Source organism: Equus quagga, chromosome 22, assembly GCF_021613505.1.
Source record: "Equus quagga isolate Etosha38 chromosome 22, UCLA_HA_Equagga_1.0, whole genome shotgun sequence".
NCBI lineage: Eukaryota > Metazoa > Chordata > Mammalia > Perissodactyla > Equidae > Equus > Equus quagga.
The window spans coordinates 13,605,600-13,626,958 of NC_060288.1; the positions used below are offsets into that span (position 1 = coordinate 13,605,600).

General features: G+C 34.2%; 1 protein-coding gene across 3 annotated transcripts in view; it reads right to left on the reverse strand.

The window, feature by feature from the left end:
* The window catches only part of TNKS (tankyrase), a 199,136-nt gene that overhangs the window by 51,744 nt on the left and 126,033 nt on the right, over positions 1 to 21,359 (reverse strand). For all 3 annotated transcript variants that reach the window (XR_006886615.1, XM_046648390.1, XM_046648391.1), the window contains exons 6-11: positions 14,825 to 14,919; positions 13,288 to 13,354; positions 12,808 to 12,994; positions 8,458 to 8,579; positions 6,955 to 7,046; positions 6,784 to 6,862 (exon numbers count right to left, since the gene is read on the reverse strand). Coding sequence is in view for 2 of the 3 variants with exons in the window: in XM_046648390.1 (XP_046504346.1) it covers positions 6,784 to 6,862; positions 6,955 to 7,046; positions 8,458 to 8,579; positions 12,808 to 12,994; positions 13,288 to 13,354; positions 14,825 to 14,919 (642 nt within the window). In the remaining variant the exon portion in view is untranslated. The remainder of the gene's footprint in view (positions 1 to 6,783; positions 6,863 to 6,954; positions 7,047 to 8,457; positions 8,580 to 12,807; positions 12,995 to 13,287; positions 13,355 to 14,824; positions 14,920 to 21,359) is intronic.

Consider the following 21,359-nt stretch of genomic DNA (forward strand, 5'->3'; position numbering starts at 1 on the left):
AGATTGCCAGGGTCTTGCTCCAACTTATCTTTTCAGATTTTCATTATTCCCCTTTTCTGTACCAACTTACTGACTAATCATAACTTCTGACTAACAAACTCCTTTGCTTTCCTGATTGAGTCATTACTTAAAATACATTCTTTGTATTTTTCCTATTTTTAAAAATCTAATTCCTGGACACTACTAACTGAAATTGTACTTTCTCAATGAAATTTCTCCAATCTCTCCCCGAGTACGCCACCGTCAATGGAAGGAATTGTTCTCCCCTCCGAATAGCAGTCTACCTGTACTTCTCTTATATATACCACTTTCCAATTTGTCTAACAGATACTCAAGTAGACTGTGTCACATAAGACTATTATTAGATATTAAGTCCCTTAAGAATAGATTAAATTCCAACTTCTTACACACCCCATAGTACTAAGTCCAATGCCTTGTACAAGTGGGTGTTTGAAAATGGTTGGCAAATGAATGGCTCACAAGGACAACAAATTAGTAAATTCTGGTGATAAAGAATACTGTTTTCAACATATTATGCTGTATACTGAACAAACATTAGAGACTATTAAAATATTCTCTAGCCAAAAACCACACATTCTTCTTTCCCCAGAAATTTGGGGAAAAAAAAAAGGTAAATGTCAGCACTGAGAGAATTAATATTGAAAATAACTTTATCTGTAATAAAAGTATAATTTCATTTGATTCTAAAGTTTTTAACAGATATTTACAGGCCATTGATATGCATGGTGGGATACACATAGTTAATGTATCTCCTGTGAGGAATGAAACAGACAAAATGAACACAAATTTAATTCTTAACTAGAATTCTGATAAAGTAATGAATATTTTACTTTAAAAGGCTTTTTCTTCCTTTACTGCGATGTGAACCCACTACAGAGTTGAGAATTTGTCTAAGATGTTAAATTTTAATATAATTTGAGAGACACGAAACTAATGTTGACAGACATGAAACTAGATTAACTGAACTTGAGTGTATTATTATTTGCAAACGTTCAAAATTCATGTGAAATTTAAAAAAAAATCACTCAGCTTCTCTGAAAAGAGGTACACAGAAATATTATAACAGTATATATTTTCTTTGCCTTATTAAAGGGGCACTTGTCTTCTCACATGCCCTAACTGTCTGAGAAATAACTGCCTGAGCACAGCTGGTTAGACGAGAGCATGCCAATCCAGTGGCCGTGCTGAAGAAACTGATGTCTTGTTCATATCCTCTCTTTCTCATCCCTGAGACCTGGGAGACAGGAGCTGCAGGTGGTATATTTCTAAGCCAAAGACACATAAAGTAGGGGCTGCAGAGACCATATTTAGACCAAAGAGAAGTAAAACTGAAAAATATAGTTTATAAAAAGAAGAACGAAGCAGATGAACAAAGATCGACAGTGAAAAGAAACCCATGCGACCTCAGAGAGAGAGAGAGAGAATGGCAGCCAGGGTACCCAACAGTTTCCCAACTCCTGTTCTCATCTTGTGAATCTCAGCCAGGACTCCTGGAGATTATTTCTGTGGGATAACCATACGGTTATCTCACAAAAGTAACAAGCATACATTTATATAGATATTAAATAGATTTTGATTTCTGCTTAATCCAGTTTCAGGTGATCTGTTACTGGTAACTAAATGTCCCTGAGATACTGGCACCTTTGGACTTTATGTGACATGATCGAACTTCGGATATTATTTGAACTATAAAACATACTGTGAATGTACAGCTTGAGAAGTACTTTAACACCTTTGGGCTGATAGAATCTGCTTATCAATCCACTTCTAGAAGAGCATTAATAAAATCTTTGTAATGAGCTAACACATTTTCCCCAAGTGAGCAAAGACTTTTGATCACTTCTCAATGTGAGAAATAAGCCCATTTAATGCCAATTACTAGTGACACAATTTCTTCTTATATTCACTATAAATAAATCTGCCAAATTAACACATATGAACAATCAAAAGAAAGTTCCTCGTGTTCCACACACTGAACAGATGCTAAGACAAAACAGTTCTTTTATGTATTAAAAAAACGCACCTCAAAGTTAAACTTTTTGTTTTTAGGTATTAATAATACCATATGCAACTGGGGCTTAAGTTCTCCTTAATAAGGATAGCAGACAAAGCAGTAGTAATTGCATGCAGAATGCCAGGGTAGACTAACGACAATAAAGAAAAAAACTGCCACATGAAGGATAAAATCTTCATGTCTCTCCTGTTTAGGCTTTACAGTAATCTTGCAAAGCAGGGGGTTGGTAGAGATAATTATTAATTTTTTTATGATACAGAAATTTACTCCTACAAAAATGGATTTCTCAAATGAGTGAGTTGATTCTCCCATTGTCTTATAACCCTCCTTTCCTCACTCGCCATTTGTTTTCTACCCTTTTCCTGAATATTGCCTGCTTACTTCTCCAGATCCATATCCATCCTCCACCCTGCTCTGGGTCCTAGGAAAATCACTTGTATGGATCACATCAATGGACTCTTTTAGGTCTTTAATTTTTTGTTGGATGTGGCCAATGGGAGGCACTGACAGGAGACTGATGGGAAGTAGAAGAATGAGGAGTATGGGTAAGATATACCCTCTATCAAAGGCCACAGGGGTTGCCAGGTGGCTTTCTCCACATAGCCACCCTCTCCTGGTTCCAGTGACCTCTCCCATTCCTTGTCCCTTCAGGCCCAGGGATGGTAACATCTCCCCACTTGCTGCTAGTACTACCTCATCCCTTGTTGATTTCTTTAAACCATACCCTCGTCTTTGTATATAACTCCTTTGTTAAGCTTTCCTCAAATCACCCACTTTGAGTGTACTGTTTATTGCCAAGACCTTAACTAATACAATTCTCTACCTCTACATCTTTGGAATACTTCCTTCAAAAGTTTACAAAGCCCTTATATGAAAATTGCCAAATCAAATGACATTGTCTACCTTGATTTCTCTTTTCAGCACTGATCTCCTGTTCCTTCTTCATATTCCTATTGCACTTCCCAATAGATCTTTCTAATTACAAACTCTAACATCCTAGTGCTATATTTCCTATCACTAGTTTTATCTACATGTCCATCTATCATATCACCTCCAAGTACAAAATCATTATCAAGGCATAGGAAATCAGTGTTTCTCTCTAGCTTTCTTAATTCCATTAATTGTACCACCACTTTCTAAGTCCATTCTAACATCCAACTCATTTCCAAATAATATAATTATTCCTTCACAAGTGGATTTAATTATTTCTCTTCCTTCTTTATTACTAATGCCACTAAATTGGTTCAGGATTAGTTTCAAGTTTGGTAATTGCATTAACTTCCAAACTGGTATTTCCCACAATATCAGCACACAGTCTTGATCATTTTGCATCTCAATATTTGTTGAGTTAGTAGATCAAAAAAAATTATAAAGTGATTAGCTATATAAGCTTATATAAAAGCTATATAGCTTATACATAACCTATATAAGTCTTATATAAAAATTTAGATTAAGGGAAATACCTAGTATATAAGTTTGAAAAGACAAACATGGAAAAAAAACACAGTGTTCATACTAGTAATCAAAGTATTGTTTGTGTGCCAGGTACCATATACATACATAAACTCATTTAATTCTTACAAAAAAAAAAAAACTTGTAGAGAAGGTATTAATATCCACATATCACCAATGAGCCAACTGAGGTTCAGGAAAATTAAGTCCAAGGTTACAAACCTAGAAAGTGGAGGATTCTAAACTGGGAAGCACGCCTGTCTATGTTCTATACACAACATGCATGTAGACCTGGACTTTGCATTTATCACCAAGCTTTGAGCAAAAGAATGTTCTCACTTACATAAATATTACTAAACTCCAGCTGTCTAAGTAAGACAAATTAGTTAACAGTATTAGATCTGCTGACCAGATTCTCTACCTTTTCTGATTTAATAGTCTTAGTTTGAGACCTGGACTCATCATGAGGCGCAGAAGGCACCAGGATGGTGGAAGCAGTGTAAGACAGTTGAATCCGAATTCAAGGGTGTGCTGTTTGTTCAGACGTTCTTTTAGAATCAAATGAAAACCATGAGTTGTGCGGAAATCAAATGAAAGCCACGAGTTCCCCAGAAAGAACACTAAGCGAGCAAACATTGGGCAATAGTAGCTAAGTTGGGTTTATACAGTGGGTCTTTACTAAGGCGTTAGTCACCAAAAAAACAGCCCTGAGGGAGAGCAGGCAGCCCTGGAACCAGGGAGTGAGTGAATGGGAGGATGGCAACTGGTATCTACTACTAACCACAATCCTGATTAAGTATGATTTTTTTTTTCTGTTTTAAAGTGACTTACAGCAGGAGTTCTCAATTTACTTGAACCTAGGGAAAGACTAGGAAGAATCCACTAGTCTAAAAGTCACTCTCCATCATTGGCAGGGTGTTTAAGATTATACACGCCCCAGTGATGAATTGAGACATTCCTGATGAGAATGTGCGGTGAACATGATGGGCAGAGAAAGACTGAGAACCACAGAGCTGGAGTAATGTTGACTAAGACAGGTTATAAAATAATGTTCTTCACTGAAACTTCATGAAACAAAATGACTCATGGGAGACGACAAACAGATATTTTCCCAAACTGAAGAGCATTATTCATGGTTTTTCAAGAACATTATAAATGCCATAAGATATTATTAAAAATAGGTCAATGATAAACATTCGGTGTTCTTAAGTATAGCAGAAAGCCCACTCAGCTTAGCACTTTCCACTTGACTGAGCAATAAGACATTACTTATATAACAATGCAGTAGTTGTACCCTCAAAATAGGCAATAAATCTATAGAACTCTGTTCCCTTTCATTCCAGCTCATTCTGCTTTTTTAATTAAAAATACTTATTACCCTTTTAAAGCAAGGATACCTAAATTTTGGGATCACGCACCTAATGAGTAAAAAAATGTTTTGAGAATCCGCTCAATATACATATGCATTCATTTGTAACTTATAAACAAGCAGCATCATACTAATACATAATAAATACATATAAAACTTACACAAAAAGAGAAATTACAAAGGATGGGAAAGAGATGAAACAAAATTTAAAAAATATTTTAATTACTAATGGTACAAAATCTCTTTTGGCTCAATTACAAAAACTTTTAAAAATCTTATAAAAAATAGTGATGTAGATTTGAGGGTCTGATTCTAAGCAAGCTCATTTTCAATAATTGGTCCCATTGGCCGCATTAGATAAAAAGATTTCATACAGATATGTATGTAGTTACTGGAAAAAGTGCCCTGTTAATAATGTCTACACTAAATGACAGTGCTTATATTTAATGTAACGTACTAATTATGCTAGGGTTTTAATTGCAATTCTGCTAGTAAAATTGCATCTTTCTGATGTTCTTGCAAACTTATGAGAAGGTGTTACATTAACACTTTTAATAGGTTCAAAAACCACTTAAACACAAATTCAGAAAGACTCAAACAGGTTAAAAAATTGTTCTCAAGTGTCTTAATTATGTAGATATGACAACCGGGTGATATATTTACATCATTTTTTGGCAACAAAAATGAAACAGTGGACATATTCTAAAAATCGATTTTCAAAATGTCCTCTCCATTTTTTAAAGTTTCTTTAAAGAATGCAGTTACTTTCTCATTCATTCTAGAATATGTAACTTTAAGAGTGTGATTATGTTTCTTTTTTTAAAAAAGTATCTACATACAAGTAATAGTCATTTGTCATCATAGAACTATCAGCAAATTTTGAACTCTCTAATTTTCATAAAAGAAAAAATAAAGCACAAGAAATTAAGACAATTCCTGAAAATACTAATTCATGAAATAGTCAATCTCTTTATGCTATAAGATTGCCATGGTCACTCCCTCTGATTATCAACAATGGTATTTATAAAGGTTAATAGGATAATATCCATATATCTACTCATTTGGACACATGTAAAGTACAATATGTCAAAACCTGCTGAAAGAGAACAGATGAGAAACACTTGGGCCCTGACATGACTCAGACAGGCTGACACATTGACCTAATGAGGGTGTAAGCAACCATCTGTGTATTAAATATTAGTAGATCTTAATTTCTTTATTCGTAAAGAAATCACTATTTTAAAAGATTAAAATTCCAGTACTTTTTCCTGCACTCAATGGCTCATCTTGTATGTTCCATAGAGTGTCTGCACCCTTCTTGGAGACGACTGTTTTAACATACACACTCTTGAGGATTTAAAAATTTGCCAGTACAAGTCACCTCTGAAAAACAACCAGTTTGCTTCCTTCCTCCCTCAAGCGATTCAGAGTTTCAGATAATGCCATTCAGATAATGCCAATAAAAATGATTGTTAAAAATTTCACGTTTCTTTAGTGTCCAAGTTATTTGAGAAAATTATCATTATCAGTTTGAAGGAATACAAATATTCTTTAAAATAAGTAGTGATATTTTGACTATCATTTTCATAAATTATTTTCTGATAAACCATCATTGACCTTGACTCTCAAAATAGATCAATCCCAGGACAAATGTAAAGCAATGTAAAGCTGAAACGTATTTCAAATGGTAAGACTGTAGCTACATTTTATATTTTATAGAAGAATGACAGTTAAGTACACAGGCAATTATTTTTATTAGTAACAAGATTTAAATCAGCTTTAAAGGAGAACTGATGAATTCAAATACATGTTAACAGTCCTTTATAAAATTAATTTCTTCAGGAAAATCAGAGAGAAAAGTAACAGTCTTGAGAGCGGCTCGCTTCTCAATGCCAAGTTTGGCCTTTACTGCAGGTGTGCGTCTTACCTTTGCTCCATGCTTATGCAGCACTTCCATGACATCATTGTGAGCTCTTTCTGCTGCCACATGCAGGGGAGTCATGAAACTGTGGAGAGGAGAAAAGGGAAAGGTAATCTCCCAACTTTTATTGCATTTTCCCTTTAAGAATTGAACAACAACTTCTGCAATTACACTTACTCTTTATTTTTTTCATTAACATTTGCTCCTTTTCTAAGTAACAATTCTGTCACTTGTTTTCGTTTGGGGTGCAGAGAGGCCACAGCACAGTGCTGTAAAGTAAACGAAACTAAGTTAAAATAAACTTCTACTTAAAAGTAGATTTCTGAACTAAATACCATCTGCTGTTTAGAACACTGTTATCTCAAAATATATATTTTAGACTACAGAGATGATCAAAATTCCTCCTAAATACATTGGAAGTACAAAACACAAGCCTTTAAACCAAGGTGAAATTATGCTCTTGGTTAAGCATTAAGACAGACTTCTTTTCTTTTCCTTGAGCCAAGAAATAATTATCCACTATGTTTATTTATTTGAAGGTATCAGAATACTGCCTCTCCAAAGCTACAAAAACCTGTAACTGAAGTTTCAACTCAATCCTTCAGTAGGCTGCCAGCCACATAAGTCAGTATTTGTCAAACTCTCCCCAGGGGTACACCTAGCATCACAGGAGAATAAGTCTCCACGCCCAGGAACAGGCAAGAACGTAACAGATGCGTAAGAGCTCAGAGAGAGAAGTATTCTCAGAAATTTTATGTTTATATTAAAATTAAAAAAATGAAAAACTACTTCTTAATGAATAGAATGAATATTCCAAAAAAGCAGGTCAGGTTTATTCTGTGGCTTTGAGTGAATGCTGTGCAGCTGGAATGTATCTGAACCCCAGTGTGAGAGCCATATATTTAAGTGTACATACAATTGACCCATTTCGATTTGGTGACTCTTTTAATGTTGTTTTCAGCAGATATTGACGACAGTTTGACCTTTCTGTGCCAGACAGATGTGAGAGTGTTAACTGAAGCACATTTAGAGTCTGTGATCGAGGCATCACATATGCTTCAATTCTGAATTCAGGAGGAATCTAACCAGCCCTACGTCTGAAACTCAGTGTGGTCAATGACAAGGAAAACAAACTAATCTTTCTGGAAGTACACTAGAAGAAAAAATACGAACAGTTTTAAAAACAACTTGTATAGTCTGAACAAAAAAAAGTCATAATCTTACCATTCTTCTATAATGATTGTAATAACGTAATGAATGCATTCTTTGAAGACAATTGCTCAAAAGGATGATACAAATATTTTTGAAAATATTTTAATCTTCTACAGAAAACAACTCTAGTATTTATCTAGCAGCCACAGGAAAAAGAAGATTCTATAGAGAAAAATCACATCTTGTATTCTATGAAAGCCCTGGCCCCAAAGGTAGATTTGTTATAATATGGTTGGGGAAAGACAAAGGTAAAAATAATACCCAAATAAAGGTTGAACAAATGTCTATTCTCTCACCCATAAAAGCAATCATCTCCCAAACCAAATTTAGAAATCACTGCAACCAATATTAAAATGCAAATTTCCAGCACTTCAGATACTAAAGTTACTTGAAGGTTTCTGAAATGAAAATCATATTTTGTGCTTATACTACTGTTATCCAAGGCATGGATTAACAATAAAATCTTACCAGGGCAGTTTCATGAGACTGTGGCTGTTTGAAATTAATGATTTCCAAAGCAAGTGTTTTTTTAACTTTGGCTAGGTCTGCTTCTCTGGCTGCTTGTAGTAAAGAATGACCTTTAAACTCATCTGTTAATGAAATAATGGTTGACATAAAAAAGATTTAAAATATTTAATAATCATTAGCAATGATTATAAAGAAAATTATTAATTTTAAATATTACTCTATTTTAGCAACAGCAGCAACATGATGATATGATAATAAAGGTGCAAAGAATGAGCATGTAGGTTAATAAAAAATTTTGACAAATGTATGCTCTGAAATAAGATTGTTTTATACTTTTAAGAGTTCATAGAGATATACACACGGAGATACTCAATCCAGCAAAGTTTTAAAAAAAAGCAACCTAAATGTCCACCAAATGGAAACCAGTTAAATAATCTGTAAACACTTATACACTTTAGAATACTTTATAGCCCTTAAACAAAAAAGATAGATCTATATATACTGACATGAAAGTATATGTTATTAAATGAAAATTCAAGCAGCAGAAGAGGAAGCATAGGTTGATCCAATTTGTTACTACTACTATTGCCACCACAACTAAATATAAGTAATGGTTAAAAAAGACATTTAGAGACATACTCATCAAAATACTAATAATGATTATATCTTGACACAGAGGAGGGAAGAAGTGAATTATGGGGGAAGTGCCAGAGTTTGAAAATTTTTCAAAGAACTATTTGTTATTTGCATAAGCAAGTAAGAGAGTTTTTAAAAAGGTATTTCCAAATCAATTGCATAAATACAAATCCAATACTCTTATTTATTAAAAACATATAATCTTAGTTTCTATGTTACAAATTTAGTTTGTATTTTGATATAACCAATTATTAACAAAAAGTTGAAAATTGTTCTAAAAAGATGCAAATGATGTGTGACCTAGTATACTATGTACCAATTCCAGGCCCACTCACATTCAGGCCTTTGTACCTGCCTCCTACTGAATTCCTTCCCTTTTCCTCTCTCTCCTTACCTTCGAGGGTCCCATCTCACTCCCTTCTCTCCCTCAAAAGACAGAGAGAAACACACAGAGACACATATGTGCACATACACACATGCTTTTTTCACTCATTGTTCAAGGTCTCAGTTTAGATACTTCGGATAAGCCTTCCTGATGTTCCCCATTACTGGGTTAGGGATCCTTCTTATGAAGTCACCCACACTTGCATTTAGCCTTATATCACAGGCTATGTCACACTGTCTTACTTGCTATGGCAGCCCCATCACCTAGCACAGTATTTGGCGTATAGTAGGTACTTGTATAGTAGCTATTTCTTGCATGAATGGGGAATATTTATAAAATAAGTCATGGCAGGTTCAGGACAAAAACCATTTTTATGTAACCTCTTGTTTAGTGGTACTTTATCATTGCTAAATTCCTCAAAGTTTAGGACTTTGAAATTTCAGAAACCCCAAAACAAGGTCAAAATGAAATGAAAGTAAGCCAGTATTTTGAAATAACAAAATTACATATTTTCATTTTAATGATAAAATTAGGGATAAAAGAAGTGAGAGAATGATAAACTGCCAGATGGGAGGAGCAGGATCCTGGCAACTGCAAAAGAAGGTGATGCACCGAGAACTGATTTCAAGCAAAAAGTACTGCTTTGCTTGGGTCATCAGTCTAGAGAAATTTAAACTGAATTCAAATCATATTGGTCTTTTCTCTGATGACAAGTGTGTCATGATTATCAAAATGATAAAAGCAATTTTAAGTTCAGGAAAGGTGGCTCATAAGAAAATTAAATGGGGAAATTTATGAAAAACATAATAAGACTGTGGTATGAAGGAAATCAAGAAATGATGACACAATAATGCAATTAAACAGCATAATATTTTCTCAAATAACAAGAAGTAAAATACTCTTTACCTTTGCTCTTTAGGAAAAAAGTAAAGATTTCTGTCCAAATTGATTTTCAAATTTAAAATATTTTACTGACAAATACTCAAGATTAAAAAAACAAACCAGAAGATAGAAAAATCTATCAACTAAATAATTGTCCTTCTAAATGCAAAAGTTATATAAAGATTTATTTTTAAAACTTCAAAGAAGCTAAGTAGTTACAAAGAAAGTGGTAAGACTGCAAATTACTCAAACTTACCCTGAAAACTTAATATTTATAAAATGCCTTAAATGTTTCTCTTTCTGAAAGCATTTTGAAATAAGAATGAAAGCTAATTTAAGTATTTTCAGCTCCAATACGTGCAGTACCCAAACTACCTTGGTCGTTTGGCTTCATGAAAACAACAAATTAAAAGAAGATAAGAAAGAGCAGAAAAAAATGTGCGTAATGAAAACGCTATTACCCTGGGTAGGATCAAAATATTGTTTTTCTTTGTTTCCTGAATAATTTTCTAAAAAGCATTCTGTAACTGTGAACGCCTAGACTAAAGCGGTGGACATGACGATGAGATTGCAGTTAGAGAAGTGACAACTTGGTTAAATCCTTTTCTTCAGATAATTCCTTGGTAGAATCTTATTTAAAAAAATAAAGGAGATACTGACAAGGTTGAAAAGTACTCTAATTAGGGAACTTCTTCCTTTACAAAACTATACAAATTTAGGTTAAATCTTAATGTTTACATTGGAATCAGACAGATGAGCAAAACACAATGTAAAAACTCATTAATACTCAAGCTTTGCCAAACAATTATAAGGAAAATACAGTCAAATGGTAACACGGGGACAAAGCTGAGCCCAGGGTATAAAACTACAAAAGAAGGAAATTAGAAAAAGATAAAAAAATAAGTTTTTTGAGTTAACTTAAAGTCAATCTAATAACTTGCTGAGCACATAGTATGCACAATGCACTGGGCTAAATTGGGATTAGGTAGATATATAGGCCCAAACAAACGCCACCGACACATTTATTAGGTAACAAGGCATTGTGCAGGTGCTAAGAAGACAAAAAAATAAAACCAAAGGTCTTTCTAAGAATTTGAATTTCACTGGGAAGACAGAACACACACAGAGAAAAATGAACTACATAATGCAAGATAACATATGGCAAGAGTCGTATGAGTGGGAGAGAGAATAAATGCACTTCTACAAGGATTCATTGCTAAGACATCTGCCCAGTTATAATCTGGTTTGTGCTGGCCTGTTATCTAGTGGATGTCATCTGTTCCAGTACCAAAATAAATTTAAATTTCCTCTTAAGATCAAAATTGCAAGGAATTCTTCCTGTTTTAACATAAACTAGTTTAAAATCTGTTTAAACTTAAATGACGTTAGTATCACTTTGACTATGCCTTTTTCTAAAGTTATCATTTAAGATTTTCTCAGGCATTTAAATTCAGTTATCTGACTCTCAATCCTGGATGTAAAGACTCTTAAAATAGGATCAGTGAAAAATTAGGTAGGTAACATCTACTTTAATTTAAACCTGAAATGCCCACATGCAGAATTAAATATATCTCAGTATCTGATATGACAACTAAATGTAATGTTGGCATCCTGAATGAGATCCTGGAACAGAAAAAGGACTTCAGGTAAAAACTAAGGCAATCTGAATAGAGTACGGCCTTTAGTTAATAATGTATCAATATTGGTTCATTAATTGTGACAAATGTCCATACTAATGTAAGATATTAATAGTAGGAGAAACTGGGAATGGGGTATATGAGAAGTCTCTGTCCTACCTTTGTAACTATTGTGTAAATCTAAAACTATTCTAAAACAAAGAGTTTATTTAAAAAACATGCATATATATATATATATATATATATATATATATATATATATATGTAGCTGTATTTGAGAAGATTACTTCCACCAAACCATAATTTGGGCAAGTGAGTACACTTGGGCCCTAAGACACACAAGAAATAAAAATATGATTATGCAACCTTGCAGGGATTGGGAAACAGTAGTCGCTCAATAATGTCAGATATTATCTACTATTACCAATAGCACAAGAAGAAATCTCCGTGAGCTCAGAGATTTTTTTCTGGTTTGTATACTGCTATATTTCCAGTGCCTGGCACACAGCAGGTATTCAATAAATGGTTATTGATTGACTCATCCTCATTAGCTTTTAAAAAAAGGAAACAGTACATAATTAGAATTAGGCTTAAATAAACACAAAATGCATACAGTGTATATATATATAAGATTCTGTGGGATTCATGAAGAAAAGTAGATGATCAGAAATAAGGATTATAAACCATCGTACATGTAAGATTAGAAGGACATTATCTAAGTTAGGCAAAATGGCAGCCCTAAGAACTAAACAAAAGTGAGACATTCCAATCTACAACAAGCAGTAGTGATTTTGGGATATAAACACGTACAAGTCAGTCTCTCCCGGAGCTCAGGCGTTGGAGCCATATCCACAGCACTTTTGCCATGGCAGTTGACTAATGTAGGATCGGCACCATGGCTAAGTAACAAAGAGCAGACTTCTACACGATTCTTGGAAGCAGCCTCATGAAGTGGAGTAAACTGCCAGAGATCCATGGCATTAACACAAGCTCCATGCTAAATTGAGAAAAAAAGTTTTAGGTCAGTAAGCATCTCGCTGGATTAAATAAAACTCAGAAGACATTTATTTCACTGTAAATTTCAGTTATAACTCTTTGAAATGTCAATAAGTGTTTTAATTTCAGCTTTTAAAAACAGCTTAAACTGTTTCAAAATTTTTAAGGCAACAGAAATATTTTTAAAAACTATTTTATTCTCTTAAAAATCTTACTGGCCCAAAAAAAAACCCAGGAAAACTCATGACAAGTGCAAAAGAAGCAATGATGTTCAATATCTTTAATTTCTCTTACCTTTAGTAGCAGTTCTGTAACTTCATAATGTCCATACGAACATGCATTATGAAGAGGTACAAGTCCACTAAATGAAAAAAGGCAAATTAAAATACTGAAATTTCAAACAACTTGTGGCCATTTCTATGCCAAAAAGTGTTAAGAAACAAAAATCTAAAACATCCCAGTACAATTTTAATAAAAAATATTTAAAAGTATTTAATAAAAGGATATATAGCATAACTAATGTTCAACCTTTTATATTTATCTTGCGTTTTGTGTATATAATCCTTAAATATAATGATAAAAACACAAGTTAGAAAAACATTTAGGTGAAAGGAAGAAATATGTACTATTGACAATTGCATGCTTTATTATTTATAGAAAATACATGTTGATAGTGAAGTGAAATATTCCTACCATTTTATTTCACTTTCATGGTAACTTCCAGCATAAGAGTTAAGTATCCAAACTGTTACAACTTGCATATCAAAGCATCATTCTACAAGACCCCCTTTTTTTGTGGTGTACTTCTCTTGATGACTCACCTATTGTACACCCATCTGTTTTCAGACATGCACAAGGAAACAAAGATGTACAAGAACATCAGGCATGTGTGCCCCTATGCTACTGGGACACCATTCACATATGGCACAAAACCTGGCGCAGGCAAGAGAGAAACACAGCACCGAAAAGAGCAGATTTGAAATGATTCCTCTCCTGATAATTGCCTCAAGTACAGAGTTCTTTCTTCGTTTCTACGTTTTCTGACATGGAGAGGGGGCAAAGTGAAAGAAACCCTCCTCCAGGGCTTCTCTTCTTCACATTGCCAGTCACAAGAGTGCAATATGAATCTACTTCACTTGGGTAGTAAGGTCAATTATCTTTTAGATCTTAAGGTGGGATAATGAGAAATGTTAGCCCCTCACATAGGAAAGTAGACCTGACTCATATGTCCCTAGAGACTAGACAGGAAACTGGTACAAAGTTTTCCAAAATTCAGCTATTCATAAAATAAATGACAATTGCTTTCTTGTTCTCAGCCAACCTCCTCCCATATCAACCTTCAAAAGGACCTTTTAGGTTTTCTCATTTTAGATATCCAAGATTTCATCAGGAAAAAAACCCAAATTAGATTATTGTATACTTATGATTTTGGTTATTAATAAGAGATGATCCTTTCATATCTGATGACTATGATAGCTATGTTACTGGATTATCAGAATTTTCAACTTCTCTATCTTTCTGAAATGCAACTGAAAAGGTGAGAAATAAGAATTGTAATTGAGAGAAACATTTTAACTTCAAATAACAGAACTGTAATAAAATTAAACTAATTTAGGAAATTATTATGAGAAGAATCCTTAATAAGTAGAAACATGAACATAAAGTCAAATCAAAGTTGTGAACATTCTTAAAATGCTACACAGGCTGTAAAGATATGGGATACACGACTTTCGTTGTCTAGTGCTCAAAAACCTTAGTGAATCAGATGTTGAAAATAAAGCATAATAACCCATGAGCAAAACCATCCAAGGGAAGAAAGCAATATGCCTACCCTTTGTCTTTAGCATGAACATCAGCACCATGCTGCAGAAGAAGCTGAACTATCCGAACTCTGTTGTAGCCTGCAGCCAGGTGTAAAGGAGTAGACTAGAAAAGAGAAAAACACGCCCCCTTCTTCAGGTAAACAATTCTTGCTTTACCATTTAATCAGTATTTATTTAGGTTTAAACACAATGAATGTTAACATACACAGAAAATAATGAGTTGAAATGCCAAAAATTCACATTACATACTTGGATGAGAGACAATTCGCTCACCTCAGGAGTAAATTCTAACTTCAGTGCCATCCACCTATTTCTCCTGTGTTTTTCAAGGCCTTCAGTCATCCAGTCCTACCCTACCCACTCTAAATTATTTCTTACTTCTTTCCATAAAGAACCACTCTCACAGTTCTGAGAAGACATGTCGGGGCTCATATTTCTCATAACTGAAAACAGTTTTCCTATCCTACTTAAGTCCTGATTACCTTTCAAGTTCTAACTTTAATCCCAATTCTATCACAAAGCCTGACCTAAAGAGCTAGCTCTCAAAATTTCTCTTTAATAGGAAAGATTGAAAAGCATCTCTAAAGAATATTTGAAGAAACTTTAGTGGAAACAAAAAGGACAATGGACCATATTCATTCCATGTGGCTGCTAGCAATGAGTCAAAACTAATTTCCTACACTGGATACAATGACTCCACCTTTGCTCATTTACTTAAAGTTAACTACTATAACAGCTTTTCACACAGGGTCTAATATACTTTAATGCACTCTCATTTTTCCTGTCTTCTATTTGGGCTTTGAGATTTAATAAGATTTCAATTTATTTTCTTTACATACTCCAAATGTCAAGATACAAAAGAATTACTAAATACTGTATTACCTATTACTGCTTTCAAGGCACTCCATACATTTTTACATATTCTGACAGTCTCCAAGTTTAGGAAATATTCTGAGCAATACACAGGAATAAGGAGGAGACCAAGCAGATTAGAAGAGTCCTGAATAGGAAGTCAGGAAACTTGATGAGTTTGAAAAAGTCACGTTACCTATGTATTTCAGCTTCTTCACATGTAAAATAGAGATAAAATCAACTATCCTAGCTATCTCAAAAATGCGTGAAAATAAAGTTTTCTCCCACATATAAACACTTATAAAATGGAAAATGTCATATAAAAATAGATCATTAAAATTTTTGTATCATCAAACAACATGCCCATCCAAGTTTCTGCTTTCTGATACACATCAAAAGTTATTGCAAATAATACCTCCACAGAATATCAAGTTATTTTCAGGACTTTTGTTCCCTTTACTTCAACATTTTGAAGACGTTGCTTCACTATCTTCTGGCTTGCAATGTTTCAGGCTAGACGTCTGCCAACATCCTTATCTTTGTTCCTTTGTACATGTGGTTCTCCTCGGATACTTTAATATTCTCTCTTTATCACTGGCTTTAAGCAATTTGCTTGTGATGTACCTTGGTATAGTTTCAACTTTTGTGTGTATGCTTGGGGCTTGCTGAACTTCTTGGATGTGTTGTTTACAGTTTTCACCAAATTTGGAAAACTTTCAGCTATTATTTCTTCAAATATTTTTTCTGCCCTCTCTCCCACCATTCTCTCCTTTGGGGATGACTCCAATTATATAGACATTAGTTGCTTTCAAAGCTTGCTTTTAAGCTTTGTTAAGTGGGACCAGAGCACATATTAATACCCAGTGGACATGGTATAGTTGAGGAACAACAAAAACTTCAGTGGCTACGTGGAGAGTATGAGATTGGAGGAGACTCTTAAGAACACTGAGGAAGCCCTGAAGGACTTGAAGCGGAAAATTACTTAAGATTGGACTTTTGGAAAGATCACTCTAGCTATTCTACAGAGAATAAAGTGGAGAGGGAGGGCAAACCTGATGACAGGAAGACCTGAATAGAAGACAGGACTAATCCAGCAGAGACAATGACAACATCACTTAGCAAATGGCAGCGGCATCTAAGCAGAGGTAGCTGAGCTAGGAGAGTGGATGAATTCACAGGGAGAGTGAGTGCAGAACAATCTAGATGAGACTTTCCAAGGAGTCATTTTCATGTGGATGCTAATTATGCAAACTGAATAGTATCACTAGAAGGCACATAAAAACTTTGTAAAATGCATGCAATAAATTTGAGGAAATGGTAGAAAGCAAAAAGAAAAAGTACAAATTGAGAACAGCGTATGATTTAAACAAGCTTACACTACTAAGAGCCCAGAGATTTTTCCTCTAGAAAAAAATTTACAACTAAACATTATACACCAAATGCTATCTTCTGATGCAAAGCAATTAAAATCATGTGGTCTAGGACTAAATTTAGTGAATAGTTACCACATCGTGCCAACTTTACACTTCAATTGCCAAATGGCAAAGCAATGATAAAAGTAATTTGCTAAATGCTAGGATAATTAACAGAGAGTAATTTGGGTTTTGAAAAAAATAAAGCAGATCCATTTGTAAAATACTCAAACATGTTACTTGATAATTACATGGTGGTTGTAAACCAGTAAACACAGGAATCAAGCATTTAAGACATCATTATACACAGGACAGAAATCAGTGCCTGGTTATATACCTCAGATTTACTTTTAAAACAGATATTTTTGTTGAGAATATTTAAAAAGTCAAACACATAGAACGATAAAGTATTAAACAACTGCAAACACAAAAACTCTAAAAATCTATGTATTATTCTGCTGTAAGAGAAATGTTATTACTAATATTTTCACATTGTAAAATGTTTACAGAAAAAATAATCCTTACTTAAAGAAATCCTCTAATTAAAAATTTTCTGTTTGAAATCAGGCCATAAGAAAAAACAAACATATAAATCTATCTTTGTCTTTTATGATATAGACTTGCAGCATAGTGCAAAGCATTTAAGACGGCTTTAACTTATCCTACACATACATGCATACCTAAAACAGTGACAATTGACAACTCTATTATAAAACTGTGGACACAACATTAACGCTAAGTCCAGGCAGCATAATATAAGGAAATGAGTAAAGGCTTTTAAGTCTTGGGTTTGTATTCTTGCTTTGTAAAATTTACAAGGTATGTGGCTTTGGACTATTTTCTTAATGTCTCTGAGCCTTGGCTTCCAATATCTGTTAAAATGAGAATTCCTAACATACAAGACTATTTTATAGATTAAAGATAACTCTATAAAGCACCTAATACAGTATCACATAGAAAAAGCTCAACAGACGGTGGTTATTACTTATTATTACCTTATGAAGTATCTTACGCACCAATAAGAAGTTGCTTCTTATTGGTGACTTATCAGTCCTCATCTTACTTTACCTATCAGCCTTATTTAACATAGCCGATCACGTCTTCCTTCTTGAAATGTTTTCCCCCTTGGTATCCAGGACACCTAGATACCTAGCTCACTGTCACTCTTCAGTCTTCTTTCCCAGTTGCTCCTCCTTTTCTTAACATGGGAATGCTCCAGGACTGTGTCCTTAGACCTCTTTTCTTCATTAGCTATACTCATTCCTTTGGTGATCTCATGCACTCTTGCAGCTTTAAATAACATTCAAGCACTGACAACTCCCCAGTTATATCTCCAGCTCAGTCTTCTTTGCTAAACTCCAGAGTCTCATAAGCTAACTTCCTACTTGACATCATCATATGGATATACAGGAGACATCTCATGCGCATCATGTCCAAAACTGAGCTCCTAGTTTTCCTCCGAAAACCTACTCTGCGGAATTTCCTATTGCTATTAACGGCAACTCATGTCAAACACTTTGAAAGTCTTTCTTGATTGTTATCTTTCTCTCACACACTCTGCTCACTGCATCAGACTATTTCTATTGGCTCTAACTCCAGAATCCAATTACTTCTTACCACATGTACTGGCATCACCCTGGTCTAAGCCACCATCCTCTCTCCACTGGTTAATAGCATCAGCTTTCTATTCAGCCTCCTTACTTCTAGCATAATCCCCTTAGAGTCTAGGCACATGGCAGCAGAGCGATCCTACTAAAATAAGTTAGAGATACCAGTCCTCTGCTTACAATCTTCCAGTGGCTCTTTACCTCACTCTAAGTAAAAGCTAGTCTTTATAATGATCTAGAAGGCCACAAGCGATCTCTCTGAATACACCCAACTTGCTGACCTCATCTTTTACTCTGCTCCCCTTGGTTCACTCCACATAGCTCAAGTGCCATAATTATTAATTAGCTGAAACCACTGGGAATTAAACTATACTAATAAGTGAAATATCTTCTGAAAAACTTAAAGGCCTCCCAGTAACAAATACTTTCCCACTTAAATTTAATTTCACACATGACTTCTTAACAAATCCAAAGAACAATGGAAAAAAATATTACTGAGGATGAAATACCAAAATAAAAAATCTTATAGATACACAATGCATTAGCTTTGGAAGACCTATATATTATTATGTACCCAGAATATAAAAATTTAATTTCTAGATCATTTTTTTTCCATTGAGCAAAGAAACCATGATAACAATGTCTCAAGATTTAAATGTATTATTACATATTCAATCCTAAGGGAATTTTAGCATTTACATTTTAACACAAAACATTGTTCACAAATGACTGCTGGGTACAGGGGAAATGGTTCCTTAATCTGATAGTGCTGAGAAAGATTCTGAAGTTACCAATTGTCATATAGACAGAATATCCCAATCTTTTAGGAAGCATAAAATAGTATAAAAACTAATTCTTAATTTCTTAAGACTATTATTATTATGCTATTTTTATAAAGTACGAGCTTAGGGGGATTCCTTGAACAAGACTTTAAAATGAGATTCCAAAAATCCAATACTCCAAATAATTATCTCCTTTCCTCTTGTTCTCTCTTTGAACACTTTTTTTGGCAATAAAAATACAGAAAATATTGCTTAAGACTGGTCCTAAAACTATCTGCCACAATCTTTTACTTAACACTTGTCACAAAATAATATTTATTTGTCTGTCTCCTCTAATTCACCATGAGCTCATTGAGAATGGAGAACATATCTTAATTTTATGTTTTGAAGGCTGAACAGAGTACATCATATATGGTAGGATATTAAACAAAATGAAAGTTATTGTCAGCTTTTGATTTACATTACTAAAAGGGAACAGAGGGCACGAATAATCCAGCTGGGTGACTTTAAATTTGTGTGAAAGAGTTACACCTACATTTCAACAAAGGCCTGTGTGATGTTTGCTGTACTCCCTAAGAAAGAACAAAACCACAACTGTGAAGCCATGGTGTAAGTCATCAGAGAGCTGCCTAACCTCATGATGTATGGTGTATTTTGGTTTTCTTTAAGATGAAAGCCCAGTTTGACCTAGATCAAATTTTGTGGGATTTTCAAGACTAGGATGACCAACTTATCCTGGTTTGCCCAGGACTTTCCTGGACCCAGGAAATCCAATCATCCCAGGCAAACAGGGATAACTGATCACTCTACTCTAGCCAGACTTCATGTTGAATGAGTTTCTTGGTTTCTGGAGCTGTCCAAGTCAGAAAACTGTGTGTGTGTGCACTTGCATGTCCATGTACCCATGGCCAAGTGCACATATACATTGTGAATAAGGCAAGACGTTACTTTATCAAATTAGGAAAAGAATTCTATTAAGAGTTGGCTCAAGAGATGACAAAAGATACTTCTCTTTCCATCCAACAATTCATTTCTTCAAAAGACTTAAGTGTGGTCTTTCTCAGTTCCATACTATAACGGAATATACAATATATTCAATAATATAACAAACTATTTGAATTCTTCCTTGAGACTCTTGCTCTACAGTTACAATTACAAAATAGTTTCAAAAGATAAAACTTTAGATCTTTTCAGCACTCAGGTACTAATCACCCAGATTCAACAATCATTAATTATTAAGACTTTGTTACGCTGGCTTCTGCTGTCTCTTTTATTTTCTCCACTGAAGTATTCTGAAGCAAAATTCAAGACACTGTAACATCTCACCCCACATACTCCTGTAAGTGCCTCTAATAATTACGGGCATTTTCTTTTAAAATCCCACTGCTGTTATTACATCTGACAAAAGAGTGGTAAATCTTTGGTATAATCCAATGTCCATGTCAGTATTCAAACTTCTCAACTGTCTCAAAAACTTTTTAAAGTTGGTTTGCTGGGCATCAGGATCCATACATTTGGTTATTGTGCCTTTAATTAAGTCTCCCTATGTCTACAACTGTTTTCATCCCTCCTTTTCTTCTTTTTTCACAATACTGACTTGTTGAAGAAATCTTGTTACGTGTTCTCTTTCTCGTATGATTATTTAACCTGTGCCTATATATTCTGTATTTCATGTAAATTAGAAGTTAATTTTCCTCCTTCAAATGAAACCTTTTCGGCAAGAATATTTCATAGATACAATTCATTTCACATAGTATCACATGAGGTGACATATTATGTCTGAATAGTCTACTCTGAGTGACAAGATGGGTCAACATACCAACAGTTTTGTAAGTACTACCTCTCTGAACTCCTGAATCCCAGATATCATCTTTGCAATATTCTTAAGTT